This window comes from Engraulis encrasicolus, chromosome 19, assembly GCF_034702125.1.
Source record: "Engraulis encrasicolus isolate BLACKSEA-1 chromosome 19, IST_EnEncr_1.0, whole genome shotgun sequence".
Lineage (NCBI taxonomy): Eukaryota > Metazoa > Chordata > Actinopteri > Clupeiformes > Engraulidae > Engraulis > Engraulis encrasicolus.
Window position 1 is genome coordinate 41,409,770 of NC_085875.1, and position 25,000 is coordinate 41,434,769.

The following is a 25,000-nucleotide window of genomic DNA, read 5'->3' on the forward strand; positions in this document are numbered from 1 at the left end:
TTTTTTCTGTGTAATAGCTGTATTTGTACAGCACAATTCATACACAGCACAATATGCATGCTAATGTAACACTTAACATCTTCTAGGATGTATTTGGTTCAACAGTACTCTCTAAGTGTTGAATTAACATTGTTTTTCTGTGTACAACATTCTGACTCATCCTTTCATGCAGAGCCCCTGTTATGAGCTTGTTGTGATGACATTGTCTTCAATCTGTTACTTAAGGCCCTACCGTGACTCTAATGGTAGGGCACTCGTCTGCTACGCGGATGACCAGGGTTCGATTCCGGCCCGGGTCCTTTGCCAACCTTTCCCTGTCTCTCTCTCCCCACTCGCTTCCTGTCATAGTCTTCACTATCCTATCTCCAAAAAGCCCAATTAAATCTGTTACTTAAGGCTCTCAGTAATGTCATAGCGATATTGTTATGAAGTCGTTAGGTTAGGTTTTTCCAGCGGTCAGGTCAGGGAGCTCACTCCCTGGGACCACATGTTCCCATCTGCATGAAAGGGCTACAGGGCTTCAGCAGTTTGACATGAGCACATATAACCCAGGTGATCCTGCGCTCGGGACTCGAACTCAACACTACCAGTCAACACTCAAGTTCGGGCATGGGAGGCACAGCTAGATACCGCTCAGCTAAAAGTCCAGTCCGATAGCTCAGTGCTACCTACAGTATACTGAATGAGGTTTCAGGAGGGAGGTTTACTAACGTTCTACAACGAACTCTGCTAGTTTGCATCCATTAGACACAGGTGGCAATTGTTTGGAGTACATAGCTGTACTTCTTAGTGTATCGTAAGTGGCTAGAGCAGTGGTTGTCAAGCTTTAAAAAAAAACACGCCCCATTAACCTCATCACAAGCCTACCAACACCCCCCCCCTTCACCTCATCATAAACCTGACAATGCCCCCTTTAGTATTAAAAAATGAAACGGACTAATGACCCCCAATGGCAACTAAGCTCCACCCCCTCTCAGCTGTATCCTTCTCAATGCCCCCCTAGAGCTCCCCAACGCCCCCGTTGAGAAACACTAGGCTAGAGGGAGGTGAGCAGAGTTGTATAAAGTAGAAGTAGAAGCACACTTACAGATGTGATTACAACACTAGTAACATGGTATTACTAAGTTGAAACCATGCAATATCATACCACTGGTGTTGTAATTGCATTAGGGATGCAAATTATCGATTAATTCATTAATCATTAGTTGATAGCCTTATCGATCGCCTTACGATTAGCCTAAATTGATAAGCAACGTTTTCCCCCCGAAATCTAAATGTTTCTCGAAAAAAAACCTACTAAATCTAAAAAATGTAATTAGAAATTGAGATAAAATACCACACTTAAATTAATTATATTTCAATTCTTTAATCCAAAGGTGATTTAAATATTCCCACTCTTCACACCCCTTTCCACACACACTCTTCACATGCCCATTTCACCTGGGTCTCTTGTCAGTTTATTTGTCGATTAATTGCGATTAATGTTTTTTAATCGGTTAATGCATTGATCGATTAAAGCCGATTAATCGATTAATCGTTTGCATCCCTAAATTGCATCTGTGAGAGTACTTCCACTTTAGTATACGACTCTGGAGGTGAGCTAGAGAGAGGTGAGCTATTGTGCACCTGTGTGGTGGGATGGTGGTGGAGGGGTGGAGTGGAGTGGGAAGAAGAAGGAACGCAAATATAGCACGCTGTTTACTTCCCATGTAAACAGTCACGTGGTATGTATGTGAGTGTGTGTGTACTTATGCGTGCATGTGTGTGTGTGTGCCAGAGAGAGGGGGAAAAAAGAGAGAGGGAGTGTGTGTGAGTGCATGCGACATGCGTACGTGTGTGTTTCCTTTTGCGTGTGAGTGCGTGTTTGGTTAGGTGAAAGTTGTAAGGGGTGATTTGTTTGCAAGCTTCAGAGGTCAGCAGCTCCACTGACCCCCTTTTCAGAGGGCTGAGGAGCTGTTATTATAGCCAGCATTTATAGCCACAGGTCCTCTAAAGGTCTATCTGATAAACAGCACGCTGCATTTCCAGAAATCAAACACTACAGAACATTCATCATTGCATTACAGTATACTGTGCACTCTCCAAGAGCAAAAAGGGCATGATTTGATAAATGTGTCAGTGATGTTTTACTAGTAGTAGCACAAGTCAGGGTGGTGCAGCCAGCCACAGCTAATGCCACTATATTATGGATTTGTTTTCAGTAGATAAGCATATTCATCACTTGTACATTAATTACCAATTACTAATTCATTTATAGGCATTAGCTGTCATTGTACAACCTGACGGCTGAGCCAAAAAAATAACAGTCATTGATCCAAATTCAGGTCTACATCACAACACTACATTCACACCAGCTTATGCACAAGTAGAGAGGGGTCCATTTGATATAGGCATGGGTGCCGCGAGGGGGGGTAAAGTGTTACAGATTCTAAGGGCCCGACAGCTCTGAGAGGGCCCTGGAAGGATGCTGATAACATAATTTGTCATTTTGGGGCCCCAAAATTTGAATCTTTCATGGGGCCCACATTTTTTATCAACGCCCCTGGATAAAGGTCTACATTAAGCAAGCTTCATAGCAGTACACTGTACATAGGTACATCCACGAGTAGACAGAGGTCCACTTGATAAATACAGATCTATGTATGTCAAAGACTACATTCATTACATTACACAAACTGTACATCATCCACGAGTAGAGAGGGGTCGACTTGAAAAACACAGGTCTACACAAGATTATACATTCGTAATATTACACTGTAAAATTGCACTGTACATGCATACAGTATATCCACCTGTAAAGAGGGGTAGCTTTGATGAATGTAGAGCTACACAAGTCTTAATATTTTTAAGATTCAAAACAGACTCTAACACAGGAGGGACTTGTATGACTCATCCCATTCATGGTCAGGCGTCATCATCCACAGCTACGCTGAATAGGAGGGCCAATCTGGTCAGCTTCCTACTTGTGCGCGACACACAAAAGCAACACTGAATGGTGTCTCCGCAGACCTTTCAAGTCACAGTGGCATTTTTTTTCTAGATGACTCACTATATATTTTAGAGGCTTTTGTACCTTTATTGATTGGAAAGTGAAGATTATGACAGGAATGGGAGAGAGAGATGAGGTAGGGTCAGGGCAGGGCAGGGCCCCTGACATCTCTGACTGGCCCTGGGAGAAAGTCATATAAAAGGCTCCCCACACCCAATATGTACAATGTAATGGGGGCCCAGTTCTGGCCTCTGCTCTCCCTGGGCCTGGGACAACTGACCTCTTTGTCCTCCTCTGTCAGCTTCCCTGGGTAGGGTTGGGATATGACCAAGGCCAGTCTGGGACCTGGGAGAGTAATACTTTGAAGTCTACAGTCTACTGTCTGCAAGCAGGCACGAATTTGTGGTTCCCCCAGTAAAACACAGTCTGGCAGCCATTTTGGCTTGGGATCAAACCTAGGAGCGAGACAGAAAGATGGAGAGGATCACAGAGCTACAGTATCTTACTCTTGGTGTGAGATTATGAGCTGGCTGAATGTGTGTGTGTGTGTGTGTAAGAGACCGCAAGGCAGTTGCCTATGCCACCATCACCACACACCACTACACCAAATTGATGCATATCATCTTATCAAGCAGATTAATAGCAAATAGGATTATGTGTGGTGGCGCGACAGAGCGACCAGTTCTTGACCTCGTGTTTTCAAGTGATGTTCTATTCACGACCGTCCCCTCAGAGCAGAGGTCAAACTCATCATCAAATAAAAAAAAGAGAAAAAGGAAAATAAAAAACAGATAATCTCTCCCGTGGTCACTCTGTCCTGTCCTGTGTCCTGTGCCGTAAATGACGGTGACAGGTCGATGGCATTAAAGGCGGCTGGGCAGTAAGGTTTGGTGGTTCACTCAGGCCAGCCAGCCTCTCTTTCTCTCTGTCTCTGGAAGTGGCACCATCTCTCCTTGTCCCTTGCCTGTGAGCAGGGGTGTCGTACAGGGGGGTAAGGTGTGGCTGAGTCACCAGGGCCCCATGTACAGTATGTACGGGGCCCACACACAATCTAATTTATGAAGATATATGGCTGGAGGGGTCCATTGGAGCTGATTGTACATAGGGCCCACAATTTGCTGCTATGCCCCTGCCTGTGAGAATGACAGTGACGATGGCGCTGCTGCTACTGAAAGGGGAACATGAGTAGCATGTCCTGCGCGGCGAGAGAGTGGCGGCTCATTTGATGGATAGATTACCCGGGCTGGGCCAGGGTGAAGGAGGGGAGGTAATGGCAGTCTGGCCATCAGTGGCTGCGGGCAGGGCAGTGTGTGTGTGCGTGTGCGTGTGCATGTGTGTGTGCGTGCGCGTAGCTGCCCATGTGAGGACCCAAATGTCCCCACTAAACACCAGGAAAGTGGTCCAATGTGTTGTCGAAATTGTGCGTGTGTCTGTGTGTGTCTGTCTGCCTGACTGTATGGGATGGATGTACCGGTATCTCTCTTTCTGCTCAAGCAAATGCTGATTCATCTATTTATTTTGTTATTTGAACAAGAACATACAAGTCAAGTCAAGTCGGCTTTATTGTCCATTTCTTAACATGCGCTGGTCATACAAAGAATTTAAATTATGTTTCTTACTTTCCCATGCAGACATAGACATAGACTTAACGTACATATTATCCCAGCACATACGTAGACAGTGATGATGCCCAGGTCTGGTCTCTTCCCTTCTCTCCCCACGCTGTGTGAGTCAGTGGGTGACAGTCAGCTGTGACCACAGCCCGCCCCCCCTGTATCCGCTGGCTCTTGCGTGGTTGTCCGTCCGTCACGGCTCTAAATGTCAGCGTGCAGATGGGTGGCATGGACCTGTCAGCGTGTGTGCGTCGTGACGATTAGCCAACGGAAATGGAATGTTTGTTTATTTTTTTTCTCCCTTTATTTCTTTCCTTCCTGATCCTAGCTTGCAAATGCTCACCAGCTTGTGGAATGACATGGTGTGTGTGTGTGTGCGTGTGTGTGCGTGTGCGTGTGTGTGTGTGTGTGTGTGTGTGTGTGTGTGTGTGTGTGTGTGTGTGTGTGTGTGTGTGTGTGTGTGTGTGAAACAGTGAAACACAGAAACGTAGGTGCTGTGTGTGCATGTTTTTATGTGTGCGTGAAACACAGAAACAGAGGAGGTGTGTGTGTGTGTGTGTGTGTGTGTGTGTGTGTGTGTGTGTGTGTGTGTGTGTGTGTGTGTGTGTGTGTGTGTGTGTGTGTGTGTGTGTGTGTGTGTGTGTGTGTGTGTGTGTGTGTGTGTGTGTGTGTGTGAAACAGAGACAAAGTGACAGTATGTGAGTGTGCATGGCTGTGTGTGTTTATGTCTTGTGTGCCTGTCTGTGTGGATGTGGGGTTGCTTGTGTTGGTTAATGGGTGTATGTGTGTCAGTCAGTCTGTCTCTGTTTGAAAACACAGTCTATGTGTGTTCAGTGATGGGATGAGGTTAAATCCCTGTTGGCACAGATTTGTCCGTTTCCGGTCAGCCAGCCCCCCTTTTAAGTGACAGACAGGTGGCTGACCTTTTGCGCTCTCCACGACACAAGAGGTCGCCGGGCGGGAAGTTAATTTGACAGGACCTACAAAAAAAGCGCTGCCTCTTACAAAGCTGTGGTGAGAACGCCGCCACCTACTCCTCACATGACTTAAGAATCCGTCATAATGTTTTTTTATTACCCCCTCCCCCCATCCACCCAACCCCACCCTATCCATGTCTCACTGAAACCCAGTGACATTCACTCCACCCTAGCCCTTCTCACCCACCAACCCACCTCTCTCACTGACAGGCAACCAATGACGTCCACTCCACCCCCTTCCCTTGTCTTCCCTCTACACCCCTATCCAAACCCAGAAGACATTCACTCTACCTCAGCCCAGCCCTTCCCAGCCAAGCCACCCACCCACCTCTCTCCCTGACAGGCAAATGAGCCAATAACATACACTCATACACAGAGGCGACTCTAGGGTCATCTGGGGCCCCAAGCGAAAATTCAAAAGAATGAATATTTGAGGTCAAATCTGAGCTGTTATTCACCATCTAGGGGCTTGAGGGCCCCAAGCCGCTGACTGCCTAGCCTGGTGACAAGATGCGCCTCTGCTCATACACACTACACACACACACCACCCACCCACCAGCCCCGTCTCTCACTGACAGCCCAATGACGTTGGCTCCACCTCCAACCCCCTCTCCTCTCCACCCATCCACCTCCAGCACCAGGTTTGTCATCTTGACTAATGATGTAAAGCAGCCACAGACTGGAGCCGTGTGGCGGTGCCTCACAGTATCCTACCTGTGAAATACCCTGCCAGTCAGGTGGCCTCTGTACTGCCTCGCGCTGTAGGCCTACAAGGTTGTGATGATAGCCTGAGCCTCAGTCGTCCGCTCCGTGTCCCTTCTTCTTGTCCTTCTCCTTCCACCCCTCCATTCCTCCACTCATCCCTTCCACCCGCTGTGTCCTCGCGCATCATTAAGAGCGCTGAAGGCCGCTCTGATCTTCACCTTGCGCCTCTGACAGCACAGCAGCACTGCTGAGATCAACCCCCCCCCCCACCACCACCAAAAAAAAGAACAGGCTTTTTTTGTTACGAACGAATCACTCTGTTGGCCAGCCAGCCAGCCAGCCTCCCTTGTCACTCACAATCAGTGTAATGTACTCCTTGTACACCTGCCCCCTCTGGACATTTTCACAGTTATTTTGTAAGTAATATCCCTTGCTCTTAAACACCATTTTTTTTCTTAAAAAGCAGACAGTAATAGCTGCAGGGTGTAGCCACTCAGCAGGTGCAAGCTGCTGCAGTTGTCATAGTCACAGCGTTGGTAGCCTACACTCTCTTCAGAATGTGAGAGATCATCTGCTGCAATTAAAGATGTATTAGTTTTTCCATATGTAGTCCTCACTGCTTTGTTTGTTGATATGTTGTTTGTTTAAGAGAAACAGCTGTTGTGAATTGTGAAAGTCCCATACAGCTGCTGTCTTAAGTTTCTGATGTTCAGGGTGGATTGAGATCCCCACCAATTAACTGAATGGGGAGATTCGACATAACAGCCTACAAAAATGAAGGGATCAATATCAGCAGTCCTACTTCGCCTGCTAAAAGCAAGTTTCATGGCGCCATTAACAAAATAGTCTACCGTAGAGTTCGTGCACCTAGGCGTAACAATATTCAACAACATTTTGCCAAAATAATAGCCCCCATATTGTGGTTATGTGTTCTTTTATTTTGTGAAAGCTTGTTTTGATCGTAAACCGTTGGTCGTCATGTTGGCTAGAATGATAAAATCAGAAACGATTATCACGCGCGACTTTATTTCAGCACCAAGGACAGTTCCCAGACTGGAGCGCGAGCCGAGGACGGAGCTAGCTGAATTTTAGCTACGTTCTTTTGGTTAAAAAATATCTAACACAGTAGCTTTACATAGACACAGCCTACTATATAGGCCTACTCGCATGAGTTTTAAGTGAATTACAAACACAAGTGTCCAATACTGAATACCGAATTCTGGGGTTAGATGTTCAAATAAACAGTAGATATAAAATATGCAAATAGGCTGTAGAAGGATATGTATGGCAATAGACAGTTGTCTGCTTTGTCTTAGTAAAGCTATTCAAGAGTAGGCTAATGGTGAAAAAAGAACGATGAAAATGTGTATTTCAATGAACACTTGTTTTATTAACACCAGTTCCAAGTCATTCATAAAACTGTAATAGGCGTCTTCTTGCACGTTTTGGGAGAAGAAGGAATGAATGTCAGCCATGTATGCAGTCATTGTGTTATTTGAAACATAAGTGTGCTGAAGGGTCATATGTTACTTAGCTCATTCAGTAGTGGGGAAACGAGATGGATAGGCAAAGCGGAGGGTGGAATATCCCTCAAATGCGCTCCTCCCCTCCCCCACTTCTCCACTCCAGACTCATTGGAGCACGCACCTCAATTTCTGACCCAGACCGTCGTTGGTGGCTTTCTTACAGCGAATCCACAAGACTGAGGATGATCACTTTTAACATGTATGTAGAATGATCTTTGTAGGCCTACAACAACTAAATAACCGGGAAGGTTATTTCATTTTTGGTAAAGACACGTCACACGGTCCTTTGTTGCCATTGGTAGAAATGTGCTTTGCCATAGCCTGGGTATGCGCGATTGGACCTGACTCAGGAAGAAAAATGTGTTATCTTGATTGTGCACTTTCTTAGTTGCGCAAAACTTTTGGATCAATATTGATTTCGACATCACCTTTCCGTGGCTTTCGTGGAAGTTTAAGGTGGGACCAACATAGTGGTGTAGATTACGTAATATCAGTGGTGTTGACATGGGCAGTGGGCTTTAGGCTATACTGGCACCACTGCGAGCAGAGGAAATTCCGACATCCATGAGCATTTGCCGTTTTCCGAGACTATACAAGCTGAAGCTTTCAGTTTCTTGGTGTGGATTGTCCCTCGGTTGTTGAGAGCACCGTGTCCAACACGCAGTTTCTAACCGATCTAACGATGTGTTACCAGCTAGATGTCCCAGCGCAACAGCAGGTCTGGCGAATGCAGCGCATGAATATTGTCTTGAGCACGCTACTTCGGAAGTAGGTCACCGTTTTAGCGTGTCTTGTCAGCTGTGGATTTTCGCGATTTTGTTGTCGCCATCACCCCTCGCTAGAGCGATATTTCACGAAAGGAGGAGTATATTTCCAAGAAGGACCAGAATTGTTTTAATCCCAAGCCGATGCTCCCCTTTGGTTCTCAGGTCAACGAAACGGATCCATTTCTGGTTTGTCCTGTGTGTTTATCTCGACAATGTGCAGTAGCCGGCTGTTTTCGGGTTGTAATGTTGAAATAAGCATAAATATATTGATTATTTGCACTCAAGCCAGACTACAGTTTCCGTGCATGGCTATGCATCGCCGTTACTCTGTATCGAGGCAGAAACATTTGATCCTGTTAACAGCTATCATGTCGTTGCCCGCTGAGGGATCATGCATTTTGGGCTCATTTGGCTCAGTGGTGTGTCGAGGGTAGTTAAATGATGCTTTAATAGGTCTTCAGGTCCTCTCTCTTACCAGTTGTGCGACGCAGTGTGTAACATTCACTTTTATTCCATAATAGTGTCGATCCGTGTGTGTTATACAAAGATGCGTTACCCCGGTAATTATACGTCCGGTGGGATAGTTTGTGTTGTATTTGCATGATTCTGGAGCAATTAGCATACTGGCAAAGCAAAGGCGAGGTGTGTTCGGTGCACATTCGGAATCTGTGTGATACGCCCTGCACAAGCTGCGCCCAATAGATTCTACCCTCAGAGCTGGAAGATTTGCTCATCGTTATCAATTGGTGTTCGTGTTTATTTCATAATATATTTTACAAAAAAGTGTAGGCTGTAGGCACACAGATTTTGCGATTCCAGCGGCATGGATGCTGTTTCTCAACACCTGCCGAGTTCAGAGCCAAGAGCAGCATTACTAGAATGGTGATGACACTTCTTATTCACCGATGGCTGAGCAATATATCAGCTCCGACATCAGATGGGCGGAATGTCAGCGCTGTGCTGAAGTTGTCTAAACCTTTTCCCCCTCACACATGACGCTCTATAATGTATATCACCTCACATCGTCTCTAGTTGCCTTTCGACCCCAGGCCATCACATTTTACAGCGGGAGACTTTCTCCCTCGAGGCGGGTGGATTTCGGGAGACATTGTGAGCTTCTTCATTATTAAGCTTCGCGAAATTCACAGCGCTTTTGTGTGTGTGTGTGTGTGTGTGTGTGTGTGTGTGTGTGTGTGAGAGAGTGATTTTCTCACTTGTAAATTGAAGACTTCACATAAATGATCCTCAGCTATGTCTTCATTGCCTGTTCATTTCCACCATAAACGGTTTGCGTCGCTGAAATGCCATGCGTAATGTCACAGGAGATTTCCTCTCAATGAGGACGTTTCTCTTAAGTTTTGATGAGTTGTTTAGCTAAGTGGTGCAGCAAATCAGAGACACTGAGTCTGACCTCCTTCAACATGTTTCTTCTGCACAGTTCTTTTTTTTCCTTCTCCATGCGTTGCTCCTATATACACAGGCTTGTTAACAGCAAATCGAGTGCCTCTTGTTGTGCGTCATGGTTCAGTGACTTAACAGTCCATACCATTTGGAGAGCAGAAATAATGGTCAACCAAAAGTTATGGGGCACATCTAAATGTCAGGCTGATTGTATGTCATGGCCCTTCATTATGTTGTTCCCTCTCCATGAAGACATCATTGAACTTTTGAAAAAAAAGAAGGGGATCCACTTTGTTGACTGGCTGACCCTTAGCCGATTTAATTGGCCTGTTTTCTTGTTGTGGTCTTGTGTTCCATGTATGTGCTTTCCCTTTTATTACGTCTTCTGCAATTCTCTGGCCATCACTAATGTGCATGGTCTAAAATGCGTTCTAGAAAAAAAAACCCTACTTGAACTGCTGATGCTCTCCCAGTGTCTGACTCACATCATGCTTTCAGTCTGATTCACCAGTGGCTTGGATGTTCGACAGGAGATTTTAGTGCTCAGGCACATCAGAGGATATGCCTTCATCCATACACAACATAGCTTCCTTTCCGATTAATGGCGTTGTGTGTGGATATCGTTGGGAATCCACATGCACACTGTGAAGGTTATTTCGCTAAGCTGAACAATATTGCAGTTTGAAAGGGTACAGTGTGCCCAGTAATTGAGATGGAAGCAGAGTTAAGGGGGGTGGGTTGTCAATAGGACAAAGCAGTCAGGTGTGAATTTCGTGCAGTGCCATATTAACTTAAGATGCCTTTGAGAGGGTTGTTGCTGAACTTGTCCTTCAACAAATCAATAGTTAAATGAGCAATAACTTTGAGGAAAAAAAAACTAATTGTTTGGCTCATGTATGCCTTGAAGACCATGGGAATACAAAACAGTTAATCTTAGTAGATTTCATAAACCTTTGAAGATCAGCAGTGCTTGTTCTGTACTAGCGCAACTGAGAGAATTGAGCCATCCACAGTACATTTTCTGACAGCGCATCATAAGCACATGAATTGCCTGCCCTTCAGTCTCTGGATGTTCTGTAGGGGTTTCTGTGGAGCTTGCAGAAGAGATGCCTCATGACATATTTGTTCCGCGAGAGCTTTCTACATCCACTAGAGCTGTACATCACTCTCCAGGCTCCCCTCTCCCCAGAACTACTGTACCATCATCCAGGTCTCACAGCTAAGCAATTTTGTTCCAGGTACAGAGAGAGTCAGGTTAACAAAAAAAGGGTTAGTGACCTGGACATGACCTCATGGAGTCCAGAAGCCGAATCTCAAAGTACCCATCAGTGAATGAGCTTATTTTTAGAGGAGAGAGAGAGAGAGAGAGAGAGAGAGAGAGAGAGAGAGAGAGAGAGAGAGAGAGAGAGAGAGAGAGAGAGAGAGAGAGAGGGAGAGAGAGAGAGAGAGAGAGAGAGGCTTGGTACCACACCAGAGGGGTGTAATTACCAAGCGTGGGATGTCACAGAGCAGAGGGGACAGACTGACACTTTCGGTGAAGTTCCCCAGCAATTGTACCGTGTGGCACCGCACAGTGAATTTGGCAGAGTTCATTTAACAGATAGATTGCAGAGTAGGACTAACTAGCACTCTATTGAGTGGGAATTCAACACTTGGCTTGTCAACTTTGAACACTTCTATAGAGTGTGTGCATACATGATTCCATTCTCTTAAAGGTGCACTGTGTAATAGTTTTTAGCTGTTTCTTTCCAGAATCCATGCTGCCCATTCACAAATGTTTCATTTTCACAAATACTTACCTCCACCATCAAATTCTAAGTATTCATTATTAATGGGATAATTGTACTTTACTGTACATGAAAAGGTGGATCATCTCCATGTCAGATATTTTGAATGTCCAGAAATGGATGTTTTTAGCTGCAAAACTGGCTGTACTTTAGTAATACTAGTAAATATTAGTTTATTATTTTTTTAATATTCATGACTAGATTAAATTTGGCTATAGGCAGCACAGTTTCAATGAACAGCATAGTTGATACCTATGTATTCTAGATTTGCACCTTCAGGTGTTAAATCAGCACTGCAAAATCGACGGTGTAGGTCGACACGTGCAGGAAAGTATGATGTTAATATTATAACATGCCAGAGGGGAGGATATTTTCCCTCCTCCTCCTTCTTTGTTGCCAAAATGGAGGATTACGGTGCATTTCATGTATTCTAGGGGGGATTATCTCATGTTTTAGGTATATGGTGTCATAATCAGCGGATGTCCTTGGGGAGCTCGGCCGCTACGCTAGTGTGAGGAAGAGTAGTTCTTCTTTTCCTAGTGCGCTGGAGAGATTTTTGTGATGCTGCTGCTGCTGCTACTGAGTGTGAAACAGAATCTGAAGATCTAGGTCAAAGTGACATGCCACTTCACTTCACACAGGAACACCTTCTTGTCAAAGTCATAAGTGTATCTTGTGCAAGCAGGAGGTGAGATGTCAAGTTGAAGACCTTAGATTAGAGATCCGGTAATATCCTGTGTGTGTGTGTGTGTGTGTGTGTGTGTGTGTGTGTGTGTGTGTGTGTGTGTGTGTGTGTGTGTGTGTGTGTGTGTGTGTGTGTGTGTTTTGTTTGCACAAAAACGTGTTCATGTTCATCGGGAATTCGAAATTGGCATAATCTTTTCCACCCAAAAGCACAAAGGCGTTCCCTTCTTCTCCATTGCACGTGGAGGTTGGTCATGTGTAAAATGCCATCATCTCCTAAAAGCTTCGAGGGCAGACCTTTCATGGAGACGTGGTGATATTAAATAGAGTAAGAAATGAAGAGACATACCAAAAGCAATCTGTTCCACTTCATATTAGCGAGAGTGAATTACAGTTGGCAGTGAAGCACTCTCAATATACACCCTAGCTTCATGTCTGTTGTTATAGTGTTAGTAAGAGTGCCAGGACTGTATACTAATTGTGTAGTACAACCTGAATTCAGAAGAACCCAGCGGTCTTACGGTGATGGCCAATTTAAGCTCTATTCAAACATTTAAATGCATATCCACATGTCACGTGAAGCATAGAGTCTGTGAATAGAAGTCTTATTGTAGGTACCCAGTAGAACAGGTCTAACGGCTGTTGAGATTCATCCCAGCTCCACAAATAAACTTGCCTTGTCTTGCTGTCATACAAGCCTTGTTACATTGGGATAATATGAATAACTTAACTACAGGGTGTCACACAGTAGCATGGAGAAATGAAGTCATTTTTAAGCAGAGGGAGAAGAACTGCAGAGTCAGGCGGAGAGGCTAACGTGCAGCAGTACAGACCTTCAAGTTTACCAGTGAGCCTACAATGAGTAGATCAATTTCAACATCAAAATGGAAAAGGACAGAAAATGATTATATCTTATCTCGTACCTCTCTAGAGATCATTGTTGAAATTGTGAGCAGCAGTAAGGAAATGCTTTTTTTGAGCTCCAAAAGTGGTTGGTGTACACTACACTGCGAATTGTGGAAGTGTGGTGTATTTTTACCTTACTCAGCTTAAAAATAGTGTGGTTAAGTAACCGCAGATAAATACCTGTGGGTCATTTCACGTGAAATCAGACACTTTGGGACCCGACCGACCCGGATTTCGATCATACTTGGTGTGCCTTTTCAGTAGCAAGGTAGCACCCCAGAACTGCATTGGTTTGAATCTGACACTAATATTAAGGGAGAAACAGACTAGGAAAGGTTCACATGTGAGGGTAGGACACTATACATTCAGCCTTGAATATATCAGTCAGTGTTAGTCACAAAAAGATGCCTGTGGTGTTGTTTGAAAGCTCTTTTCTGGCTCTACATATTACACAATCACCTTGGAATACAACTACTCTCAGAATATGAATTATGATAAATTGAAAAATTAAAAATTGAATATCTAAAAAACTCATATTTCAAAATGGCCAGTTCCTTGTCCAAACGTAGCCGGCAATGTCATGAGCAGCACCTTAAATGCTGGTGTTCGGTTTGTTATTCATTTCAGAGAGAATTTGACTCACAAATATGGCATCATACAGACCACTTACTAATAATATGGTAATACCATAGTAGCATCACATGACAAAACAAAAACAAAACAAAAATGGTCAGTGTCCATGGTCCCAGGTTTCAGAAACTAAGGCAGATGTCCATTTATACACACCAAGTGATGATATGTGAATGTTTGAACATTCCTTCTCTGTGTACCTGTGCCATCTTCCCTTTACCGTACTTTAAAGAGATAATCAATGGCTACACTCTCATTTTGTACTCTACCAGTGCATTTGAAGCAACAGCTGTGTCTTTTGTAGATAATGTATAAGTACGTCCCGTTGCAGTTACAGGTTCCACTACCAGAAGCACATCCTGATGATCCATGACAAGTCTATCTGGTCTGAAGGGAAAAGTGAAGGATGGAGATGGCCCATGAGGATGCAGGAAGTTCAGTTTCACCTCTCCAGTGCTCGGCATACATTACTCAGCACATGCTAGCCACCAGTTGCCATCATATACAGCTACAACATACCCTTTGATGCTTGAAAATGTAACACATTTCTTTACTGAGCTCACTCTTTCAACTCTGCCTTCTCTGAATGCTGAAAATGGCCAAACTTCCACTGTGTCCATTGACAATGGGCAGAAGCTGTGTAGTTTTTGAGTACCTGGAATAGTTCTTGCAGATTCAAACCTTTTCAACAGGTTCTCAGCTTCATGATGGTACATCTCTGTTGTGGCAAACTGGCAATGGATGTTCTTGACATTATCCTTGACAAATTCAAACAGTTGGTATGGCGTTACAATTTAATTGTCAATAGGACGTTGCAGACTTCCTGCACAATATAAGAACCTTAAAAACACAACAAATTTGTGCCACCACGAGGCAGATTTTCACATACCTGCAGAGTGGCACTTTTTTGCCACATCACATGGCAAAGGTCCATGTGATGGCGTTGGAGAGACAGTTAAATGGCTTGCTGCACGAGCAAGTCTGCAACGTCCTATTGACAATTAAATTATAACGCCATACCAACTGTTTGAATTTGTCAAGGATAATGTCAAGAACATCTATTGCCAGTTTGCCACAACAGAGATGTACCATCATGAAGCTGAGAACCTGTTGAAAAGGTTTGAATCTGCAAGAACTATTCCAGGTACTCAAAAACTACACAGCTTCTGCCCATTGTCAATGGACACAGTGGAAGTTTGGCCATTTTCAGCATTCAGAGAAGGCAGAGTTGAAAGAGTGAGCTCAGTAAAGGAATGTGTTACATTTTCAAGCATCAAAGGGTATGTTGTAGCTGTATATGATGGCCACTGGTGGCTAGCATGTGCTGAGGAATGTATGCCGAGCACTGGAGAGGTGAAACTGAACTTCCTGCATCCTCATGGGCCATCTCCATCCTTCACTTTTCCCTTCAGACCAGATAGACTTGTCATGGATCATCAGGATGTGCTTCTGGTAGTGGAACCTGTAACTGCAACGGGACGTACTTATACATTATCTACAAAAGACACAGCTGCTGCTTCAAATGCACTGGTAGAGTACACAATGAGAGTGTAGCCATTGATTATCTCTTTTAAGTATGGTAAAGGGAAGATGGCACAGGTACACAGAGAAGGAATGTTCAAACATTCACATATCATCATTTGGTGTGTATAAATGGACATCTGCCTTAGTTTCTGAAACCTGGGACCATGGACACTGACCATCTTTGTTTTTGTTTTTGTTTTGTCATGTGATGCTACTATGGTATTACCATATTATTAGTAAGTGGTCTGTATGATGCCATATTTGTGAGTCAACTTCTCTCTGAAATGAATAACAAACCGAACACCAGCATTTAAGGTGCTGCTCATGACATTGCCGGCTACGTTTGGACAAGGAACTGGCCATTTTGAAATATGAGTTTTTTAGATATTCAATTTTTAATTTTTCAATTTATCATAATTCATATTCTGAGAGTAGTTGTATTCCAAGGTGATTGTGTAATATGTAGAGCCAGAAAAGAGCTTTCAAACAACACCACAGGCATCTTTTTGTGACTAACACTGACTGATATATTCAAGGCTGAATGTATAGTGTCCTACCCTCACATGTGAACCTTTCCTAGTCTGTTTCTCCCTTAATATTAGTGTCAGATTCAAACCAATGCAGTTCTGGGGTGCTACCTTGCTACTGAAAAGGCACACCAAGTATGATTGAAATCCGGGTCGGTCGGGTCCCAAAGTGTCTGATTTCACGTGAAATGACCCCTGTGGAACTAGGGATCTGCGAGTGTTTTCAAAGATAGCAGTCTCAGGAAATGGTGTTTAGGGTATTCAGTGACAGCGTGGCATCAGTCTCCTGTGGCATGTAAAAGTATTTCAATTGACGAGTTTGTATTGGCTTTAAATATATATTTCTCATCTTCCCTTCTGGAATTCTTGTTATTGAATGCCATGTCCTAGTGAATTGACCAATCAATGGCAATGTCACTGTCATTGGTTAATGCTCTTCAAGCACCTCATTTTGTCAACATGTGTAACATGTAAGCAATGGGGATTATAGCCTAGCTGTAGTGCTTGAGAAAACTAGAGAGCAGCTGACATACCGTATGAGTGTTTGAAATTATTTCTAACCGTCCTTGTGTTAAAAGCGTAGTTATTTGTAGATACTGTATAAACTTTAATAACTGAGGATTGGGTCAATGAGGTGATGGCAATTTCATGGGGTTCCTTTGCTTTTCTATAAAAATATAAAAAAATGAAAAAACTCTCAGAAATTACTTGGATATATTATGTTTTTGAAGACCAAGTTTAACTTACTGCACTATTATGAATTTGGGTAGAATAGTGAGAATATAATGGTGAAAATGTCAATAGTGCCACGATAGAAAATTTGAACCGAATAACTTATTCCAACATGTCCAAGCCAGGATAAATTTGGGACAGATGATAAAACAGATGATGATCTAGTTTGGCATAGTCCTTCATTTGTCTTATTTACCATTAATAAAAAGAAACAGGACATCATTTTTTATGTCTAACTTGGGGAATTGTGCCTGTCAAGTTGACTTTTAAATTGTCAATGTGGTATGAAGCACCAAGTTTGAGAAGACACTTTGTTCATTTATGTAATAAGACCACGTGCCAGAAAAAGATATTACACAGATGAACCCCTGATTAATGTAGGTGCTACATGGCAATCTTAGTAACTGTACTCAAGATCCAGATAATTTGACATTTTGATACTATGGACAGGTGTGTTTGTCGCATGGCAAATGGTACAACAATCTTTTCATTTTTAAAACATGTTTGAAATCTCAACATCCAGATCACAAACTTTAATAGGTGTCCATCAGAAGGCCTATAAAGTTTGAAGGAAAATTTTGCCATGCCAGATGATGCAACAGCTCACGTCATATCACATATGCTATTACATTCATATTACATACCCTCTTAAACATCCAGTGACTGTGAAATCTCAAATGTTGACCTAAACCTAAATTGCACCATATGAACATATGACCTACCTAGATAGGGTATCCAACAATTGCTATGTGGTACAGATTAAACTTGTATATTGCTACTTCAACAGACAAGTTTAAAAGAGACAATCACATATGTAAAATTAGACGTTAATATTGTTTTACACTACAGACTGGTTACAGGTTTGTGTCAGTTGGTGTAAACAACATTTTCATATCATAGTTTTTCAGGAAATGTAATAATGATTAAATTACAGTCCTCTATTTCAGTGTGCTGACAACTTTTTTTCTCAGTAATAGAATGCTTTGTCAGAATTGATTTAGAAAACGCCACAGGGGTTCAGAACGTCACATAAAATTCCATCCTGAAAGAATTCTAATATAATCTCTTTTCAAGTGGTGGAATGATATTAAGTAACTGTTTTTTTGACAATCACACTTGAACTATGTAGTTGAAAGTAAATACCTACCTAATATTGCAGATTTTATTGCCATTGTACCATTGCACAATTTCAGGGGCAACCAGACATTCATTTTGTAAAAAGTGAATAAGAAGCAATTCACCATCACATTAAAAATATCATCAGGTTTGCTAAAATGTATATTTTGACTGTGTGTTTAGAGTAATGTATTGAAACATTAATTTTTCCTAGTGCAAACCCTTATTTGTCACTGACCCAGATCTTGAAGTTATCGAAAGACAGTGCATATACTGCCATGCATTTGCATATTGTGTAGTTGCCTCAGTAGTTCACCTTATAGAAAAGATGTTACTGCCCTAGAGTTTAATAGCAGGAAGGAATGTGTGGGTTGAGTTTATCAGCAGGGGCACCGTGAAAGCCACTTGAGGAGAACATGTTAGGCAACAGAAATAGAGTCGCCTGGCTCTCTTAACACCTTAGATATGTCAGGCTTACTCACTTAACCAAATGCGGCGTTCAATGTGCAGTGAACTGCATCTCTTTCCATTTATTTTGTAAATGTCAAAAATCTACATGCAAATTTGTGTTTAAGCGTGAAATCGGTTTTAGTTGTTGAATTCTTAATCTTCTGTCTATGCTCTCCGCATTACTAAAATCTATAGGGCCTCAGACTCGGGCACAGGATAGGCAGGCTTTTATGTCCATTTAGGGTTTTGAAGCATTGCTGTTGTGTGGTGTACCTCAAGAGTATGTCGTTGGAGAAAAGCAGATCATTTCTACATGAGTTCCACAAATTCCACAGATCTGTTTCCATTTAATAAGCATATCATCTTGATTATCACCTCTATATGCCTGTTAATCCTGCTGATCCAAAGCATCTCATTCTTGTCAGTTTAATGTTTGACACGCATATTGACGATGTAATAGATACAATAGATACAGTAAGTCTTCTGCTCTGAACATTTTTTAAGTAAATCTGCATTTTGAAAAGGAGATTAGATTCTGGCAATGGTGCTCTTATTGGTCCCAGAGTCAACTGTACTGTAGAACCAACTCTAATTGCACTTGGTACAGTACATTTCATGCATTATATCTAAAAAATATTAGTCCACAAATGATAGATCTCCGTATTGCTCTCCATCGATTTTGAAATTGTCTCTTTAAGCTGTGTGAATGTGTTCGGAACTCAGTGTGTTTGTTACATCCATGTTAACGAGACTGAGAAACAGTGAGGTGTCTTGCTGCTTAGCTCCACAGGCAGTAAAATGAGCAATTACAGTATAGTTTTTAAAAGAATCAACCTGTTCTTGGGCATGGTCTTCTTGGCACAAGACACGCTGATTGGTGTCAGACTAATAGAAAGGAGAAGAGTTAGTTTTCACAGCGCTTTGATTTGCCTTCAGACGGGTCTGGCGCACTTCAAATAGCGCCTTTGATGTGTTTGGCTGAAGGGTAGGATGTTTGAACTACTTAATTGCAGTTAAGACATGATTAGAGTTTTGGGGTAGAGCTGCATACATACACACCCATCAAAGTTTTACACCCCTGTGTGAAGCACATCAGCAAAGGGTGGTCAGCGAGCGTTGGTATTAAACGTCGCCACTTGATGGCCACTTCAGCATAATGTGTGTTTTCAGGCAATCCATTGTGTGTGACTGACTGGTTATTTAATTTCGCTGTACTGTACCGTAGGTATTTCAGCTCCCTGTGCTCAATACCCACAGTGTTCAAACGTGTTAAAAACCTTTTGAAAATATCCCTGCAGAAAATAGCCACACAAATAACACCCGGTGGTTGTCATCACTGTTCAAACATGGTTTCGACGGATAACTTAACTCACAGTGCCGTCCGCCTGTTTACGTTGCCTGGCGAGGCTGAAAAGCGCTGAATGACATGCCGGGTTGCTTTATGGGGGGGAAGCCTTGCTCCATTTGTCATGAGCTGACAATCTGTCACAATGACAAGCATCATGTCTTGTTTATGGTAGATCCTCTTGGATTTACTACAGCTGCAGCTTGGTGCCAGAAGGAAGTCCTGGGGAGTTCCTTGATATTTCTCTCTCTCTCTCTCTCTCCCTCTCTCTCCCTCCCTCTCTCTCTCTCTCTCTCTCTCTCTCTCTCTCTCTCTCTCTCTCTCTCTCTCTCTCTCTCCCTCTCTCTCCCTCCCTCTCTCTCTCTCTCTCTCTCTCTCTCTCTCTCTCTCTCTCTCTCTCTCTCTCTCTCTCTCTCTGCTGGTCCCAGCGGTCTCAGGAAGTGGGAGGTTAAGGCCTGCTTTTCAAGGTCTGACCTGAAGTTCAAAGTAGTGAGGGAGGTTAACATAATGACTGGGGGGCCAGTGTGGGGTGCAGTATGCGTTAATGTGGAAGGCTTAACTGCCTGAAAATGAGGTCAAGGTCAAGGCTAAAGTGAAGCAAGGACTTGTGAATAGATTTAAGTGTACAGTTTTTATAGATTTTTCAATCATGCTGGTCGTCTTTATGTGGTAATCTGGATTAGATCGGCAAGGTTGTAAGGGAAAGATGAAGTTGTTCGGCTTTCCTACAAAAACAGTATCTGAGCACTAGATCTGTATTTGTTTTGGAGGGAAAAAACATGAAGCTAGATTGCTTGATTCCAGTGAGGAGAAAAAGGAACTTGAGAAGTTTATTTCATGTGATGCATTTTTTGAAGCCCGCAGAGCCGACCCTGAAACGTAACCATCCCTTTCTGAGTTCAAAGTCTCACTCTGCCAGATAATTATGGTAATTCTAGGTTTGTAATTTGTCATTAAGGTATGCTACTGTACAATTCACTCCATTGTGTGTGCAGTTGTGGTGACCTAAGGAATTTTCATAATCACCTTCACAGAGGTGGGTGGAGGGGAGCCAGTGCTTTGTCGAAACTGCTAAATGAACATAATTTGAGCGCTCGACTCGGCTTCCTCTGTGTTTGTGATAAACTCTGTATACCGGTACGTACATTCTAAGAATGGAGAGACTGGTGGTAAAAAAAAAACATGATGACTAGAAGCAATTCCCAAATGTCTCAACTACTTGGATTCTGACAAAGCTGCTCCGCTATTCCAGTGCAATTCAATCTTCCGTGGGTTTTGTGGCTAGATAATACCCTTTTAAAACACAAGTTGAGTGATGTGTGTGTGCGTGCGTGCGTGCGTGTGTGTGTGTGATATTGTATGTGATATTTTTTCTTTCTCACGTCTTCCAATTTTCCTCTGCCTTGACAGGATCTGAATGGAAGCGTGTGATGACCCATGCACGTCAGAGGGGATCTCTGTGGCAGCAGCAGCAGCAGCATTGGAGAAGCAGCAGCAGCAGCAGCGAGCAGCAGCAGCAGCACTGGGACCAGGCAGCAGCAGCAGGAAGAGGAGGCAGCAGCAGCAACAGCAGCAGCAGCAGCAGCAGCAGCGCAGCCACAGCCCCAACACATGCTGAGACCATGGGCCGAGTCTGGCCCCGGAGCCCCAGAGGAGACGCAGACTCTCAGTCTCAGCGGACGACAACGACGACGACCCACAAGACCCAGACCCAGATCCAGAAGACCAAGAAGGCCAAGACCAAGATCCGGATCGGGAGTGCGAGGAGCAGGAGCGGGGACAAGGAGGAGGACAACGACAGACGAAGGAAGGAGGGAGGAGGAGGAGGAGGGAGAGAGAGGGAGGTGAAGGAACTGAATGACACCAGTGCCGGCTGTAGCTCTGGCGCCAGTAGTGGCTCCAGCTCCAGTGCCCGCCGGGACAGGAAGATGTACCCTCTGAGGGGCCGCCTGGGCCTGGGCGATCTGGGCACCCGCAACTGCAGCGTGGTGCTGACCCGGCTGGAGGAGAGCGAGGGAAAGACTGGTGGTGCCATGGAGTACGGCGGCAGGAGGGTGGCACGTGGCAACCACAAGCTATGGAACAAGGAGAGGGCACGGGGGGACAAGCTGTGGAAGAAGGAGAGGGCACGGGCTGAGAAGTTATGGGACAAGGAGCGGCCACAGGGCGAGAAGCCCAGGAAGAAGGAGCGTCCACGAGGCGACAAGCTATGGTGCAGGGAATGGGAACGAGAACTAGAACGAGAACGACAACGAGAGTGGGACAGGTTACATTCGAGTTTGCAGAGAACCAATCCCAAGCCGAAGCTCAAGCTCAAGACCAAGCGTTGCAAGTGCAGAAAGAAGGGCTGCAAAGACTGCTGCATCTCATCATCGCACAAGGCACTGCTGTCATCATCACCATCATCATCGCCATCACCATCGCCATCGCCATCGCCGCCACTGTTGCAACTACCAAAAAACAAGCCGCCCAAACCAGACGCATCTGCCTTATTCTTGTTCCCGGAGTTCATGCAGGAGCCACGCAAGCGTCGGCTGGCCTCCCTCAACGCAGAGGCGGTCAACAGCCTGCTGTTCGACAGGGAGGACAGCCAGCAGCAAGCGTCCAGACTCGCAAAGAAGCAGCAACAGCAGCAGCAGCAACAACAGAGTCCTACTATGAAAGGAGAATGCTCTTCTAGTCTGGCTAAGGACTCGGCTAAGGACTTGGCCAAGGAGTTACCCAGCCTGAAAAGACCTGCTGCAGCCACTGCGCAAGGCAGAAAGCGGACAGCGGAACCGTCGACGGAGGCGGAGGGGAGCTCCCCCAGCCCCAAGAAGGCCAAGAAGGCCAAGAAGTCGTCGCATTCGGTTAGGGAGCAGGACGACGAGGAGACCGCGCGCCAGCTGAGCTTGCTGTATAGCCCCACACCGCGGCGCGTGGCCGGCCTGAATGCCGCCGCCCTCCTCAAACTCACGAGCACATCCGCCGGCGTCAAGCGGCGCGTCAAGCCGGAAGCAGAACGCAAGCAACAGCACCAGCAGGGCAGCGGAACCTTGCAAAGTAAAAAACAACATCAACAACAACAACAACAACAACCACAACAACCACAACAACAGCAACAAAAGCAGCAGCAGCCACATCACCACCATCACCATCACCACCACCACCTGTCAAAATCACAGACACTGCAGCACAAGTCCCACAAGCAGCAACACGAGCAGCCTCCTATTCAGCAACAGCAGCAGGTGGTCCAGAGGTGCTGCAGCCTCTGCAAGGAGGCCTACCAGCAGGAGGCGCTGTGGGAAGGCTCGGCAGGCGGTGGCACTGGGGGCGGCCACGGCTACATGCGCTCCACACCCGGCTTCCAGTGCCAGCGCTCCATGCTGGGCTATCCCTCGCCGCCCTCGCTCAAGCAGGTGAAGGAGGAGCAGACGGAGACGGAGGTGAACCCCTACTCCTTCTGCTGCTCGCCGGAGCGCTCGGTAGAGTACTGCCACCGGCTGGCCCTCTTCCTGGACCCCCCGCCGCAGAAGGCCTACCAGGAGACGGAGCACGAGCACGGCCTGCCGCCCGGGGTCAAAGGTTACCTGGCCGCCCACCACCCGGCCGCGCTGACGCTCAACCCGCACCCGTACCCGTGCTACTCGGGCTACTACGTGCACATCGCAGCGGCCCACCACGGGCCCGCCTCCTCGCCGCCCATCAGCACGGCGCCCGTGCCCGTGCCCTACCCGCCCTCCTCCGTGGGGCCCATCGCGCTCTGCTCCAGTGGGGTGCAGAGGCCCAAGCTGCTACCCCCGTCGTCGGTGTCGCACGGCCCACCGGGGGGCATCCCGCACCCGGCCTACTGCAGCTGTTATGGGGGAGAGACGTGTCGCATGGCACCCTACGGGTACCGGGGCTCGGCCCACCTGCAGGCGAGGGGGTGCTCCTACAGCGCCGACTGCTCCAGCTGCAACCGCAACATCAAAATGGGTAAGTGGACGCAGAAATGCAAATTTACTAATTACCATTTCAAACAAATGTATTATTTGCATGTTTTATTTAACCTAAATCCCTCTTTTTTATCTCTGTTGAAATTTGAAATATGATTTTACCCAATAGCTAGCGTTTGATTGGGATGTGTAATATGCTTTTATGCAATGTGTCATTGAATGGGACCCTTCCTCACCCCTTCCCTGTTTGCTGATTGGGCGGTTGTCTGGCAACACTAGTAATTTCCTCCTAGTAGACGCGACCCAGATGTCATGTGGAGAGATGTGTAAACTAACCGGAGCTTTGCAAATGTCAATGGAAAACAGCAGATAGACGCTCTGTTTGTCTGAACTTGTTATAGTTGTGCTTATAGGGCATGTTGGGCAGCCAGGCTAATTCGGAACAGCCTTTCACCCAGTTACAAGTTGATAACCCGCTGATATTACAAATGACTTCAAGGTTGAAAAACTACTTAGCATTTCTCTAAACAGTAAATATTTAGATTGTTGTAATGCTGAACAGAGCATTGGCGTTTATTTTTGGCCTTTTGTATTTACGTCCAAAGCCCTTGAGATGTTTTGTGGTTCTTGGAATTTGTTCTGGAACGATAGATGTTTAATTTTAACTACTGGACACGCTGCCAGGGGTACCATTGCTTATTGCCTAATAGAAGAAAAATGGGTTAGGGCACACAAAGCAAGTCCACACATTAGATAAAAGAGGCCGTAGCCAAATACAGTAGCTAGATCGTTTCCACGTTTTAATTAAGAGAGACTCCAGTGGAAAGAATATTTTTCTTCGCATAGGAATTAAAAGGGGGTCTCCCTACATGATGATGATGACGATGATGGTGAGTCCAAAATAGATAAATAAATAACTGCGGCCATTTGCTAATACCCACAGTGTGTCCGTGTGCGGAATAAACTCTGGATGCATAACAAGCGTACCGTAAGCGAGATTTCGTTTCCCAGTGTAATCAGTGTGGCAGTAAAGACAGTATTTATGGCTGCAATTAATGGGGCAGGTCCACTACGCCATGCTCTTTACTCTCCACCTGGAAGCCATCGCATCAGCTGGATATCCGCTATCCACATGCATTCTGAGAGAGCGAGAGAGAGAGAGAGAGAGAGAGAGACTGTGTGCGGTGTGCGTGTGCGTGTGCGTGTGTGTGTGTGTGTGTGTGTGTGTGTGTGTGTGTGTGTGTGTGCGTGTGAGAGAGAGTGTGTGTGCATGTGAGAGAGTGCATGCGTGTGTTCATTTGTGTGTGTTCATTTGTGTGTGTGTGTGTGTGTGTGTGTGTGTGTGTGTGTGTGTGTGTGTGTGTGTGTGTGTGTGTGTGTGTGTGTGTGTGTGTGTGTGTGTTT

At 45.0% G+C, this 25,000-nt stretch overlaps 1 protein-coding gene across 4 annotated transcripts in view; it reads left to right on the top strand.

Annotated features, from left to right (window-relative positions):
* bahd1 (bromo adjacent homology domain containing 1) overlaps nucleotides 1–25,000 on the top strand; it is a 55,065-nt gene that overhangs the window by 16,336 nt on the left and 13,729 nt on the right. For 2 of the 4 annotated variants that reach the window (XM_063184441.1, XM_063184445.1), the window contains exon 2: nucleotides 21,090–23,636. In XM_063184441.1, coding sequence (XP_063040511.1) covers nucleotides 21,110–23,636 — 2,527 coding nt within the window. In that variant the 5' untranslated portion in view covers nucleotides 21,090–21,109. Of the gene's footprint in view, nucleotides 1–6,973; nucleotides 8,010–8,029; nucleotides 8,740–21,089; nucleotides 23,637–25,000 lie in introns of those variants that run through there. The other 2 variants (XM_063184444.1, XM_063184443.1) reach the window with 2 other exon arrangements.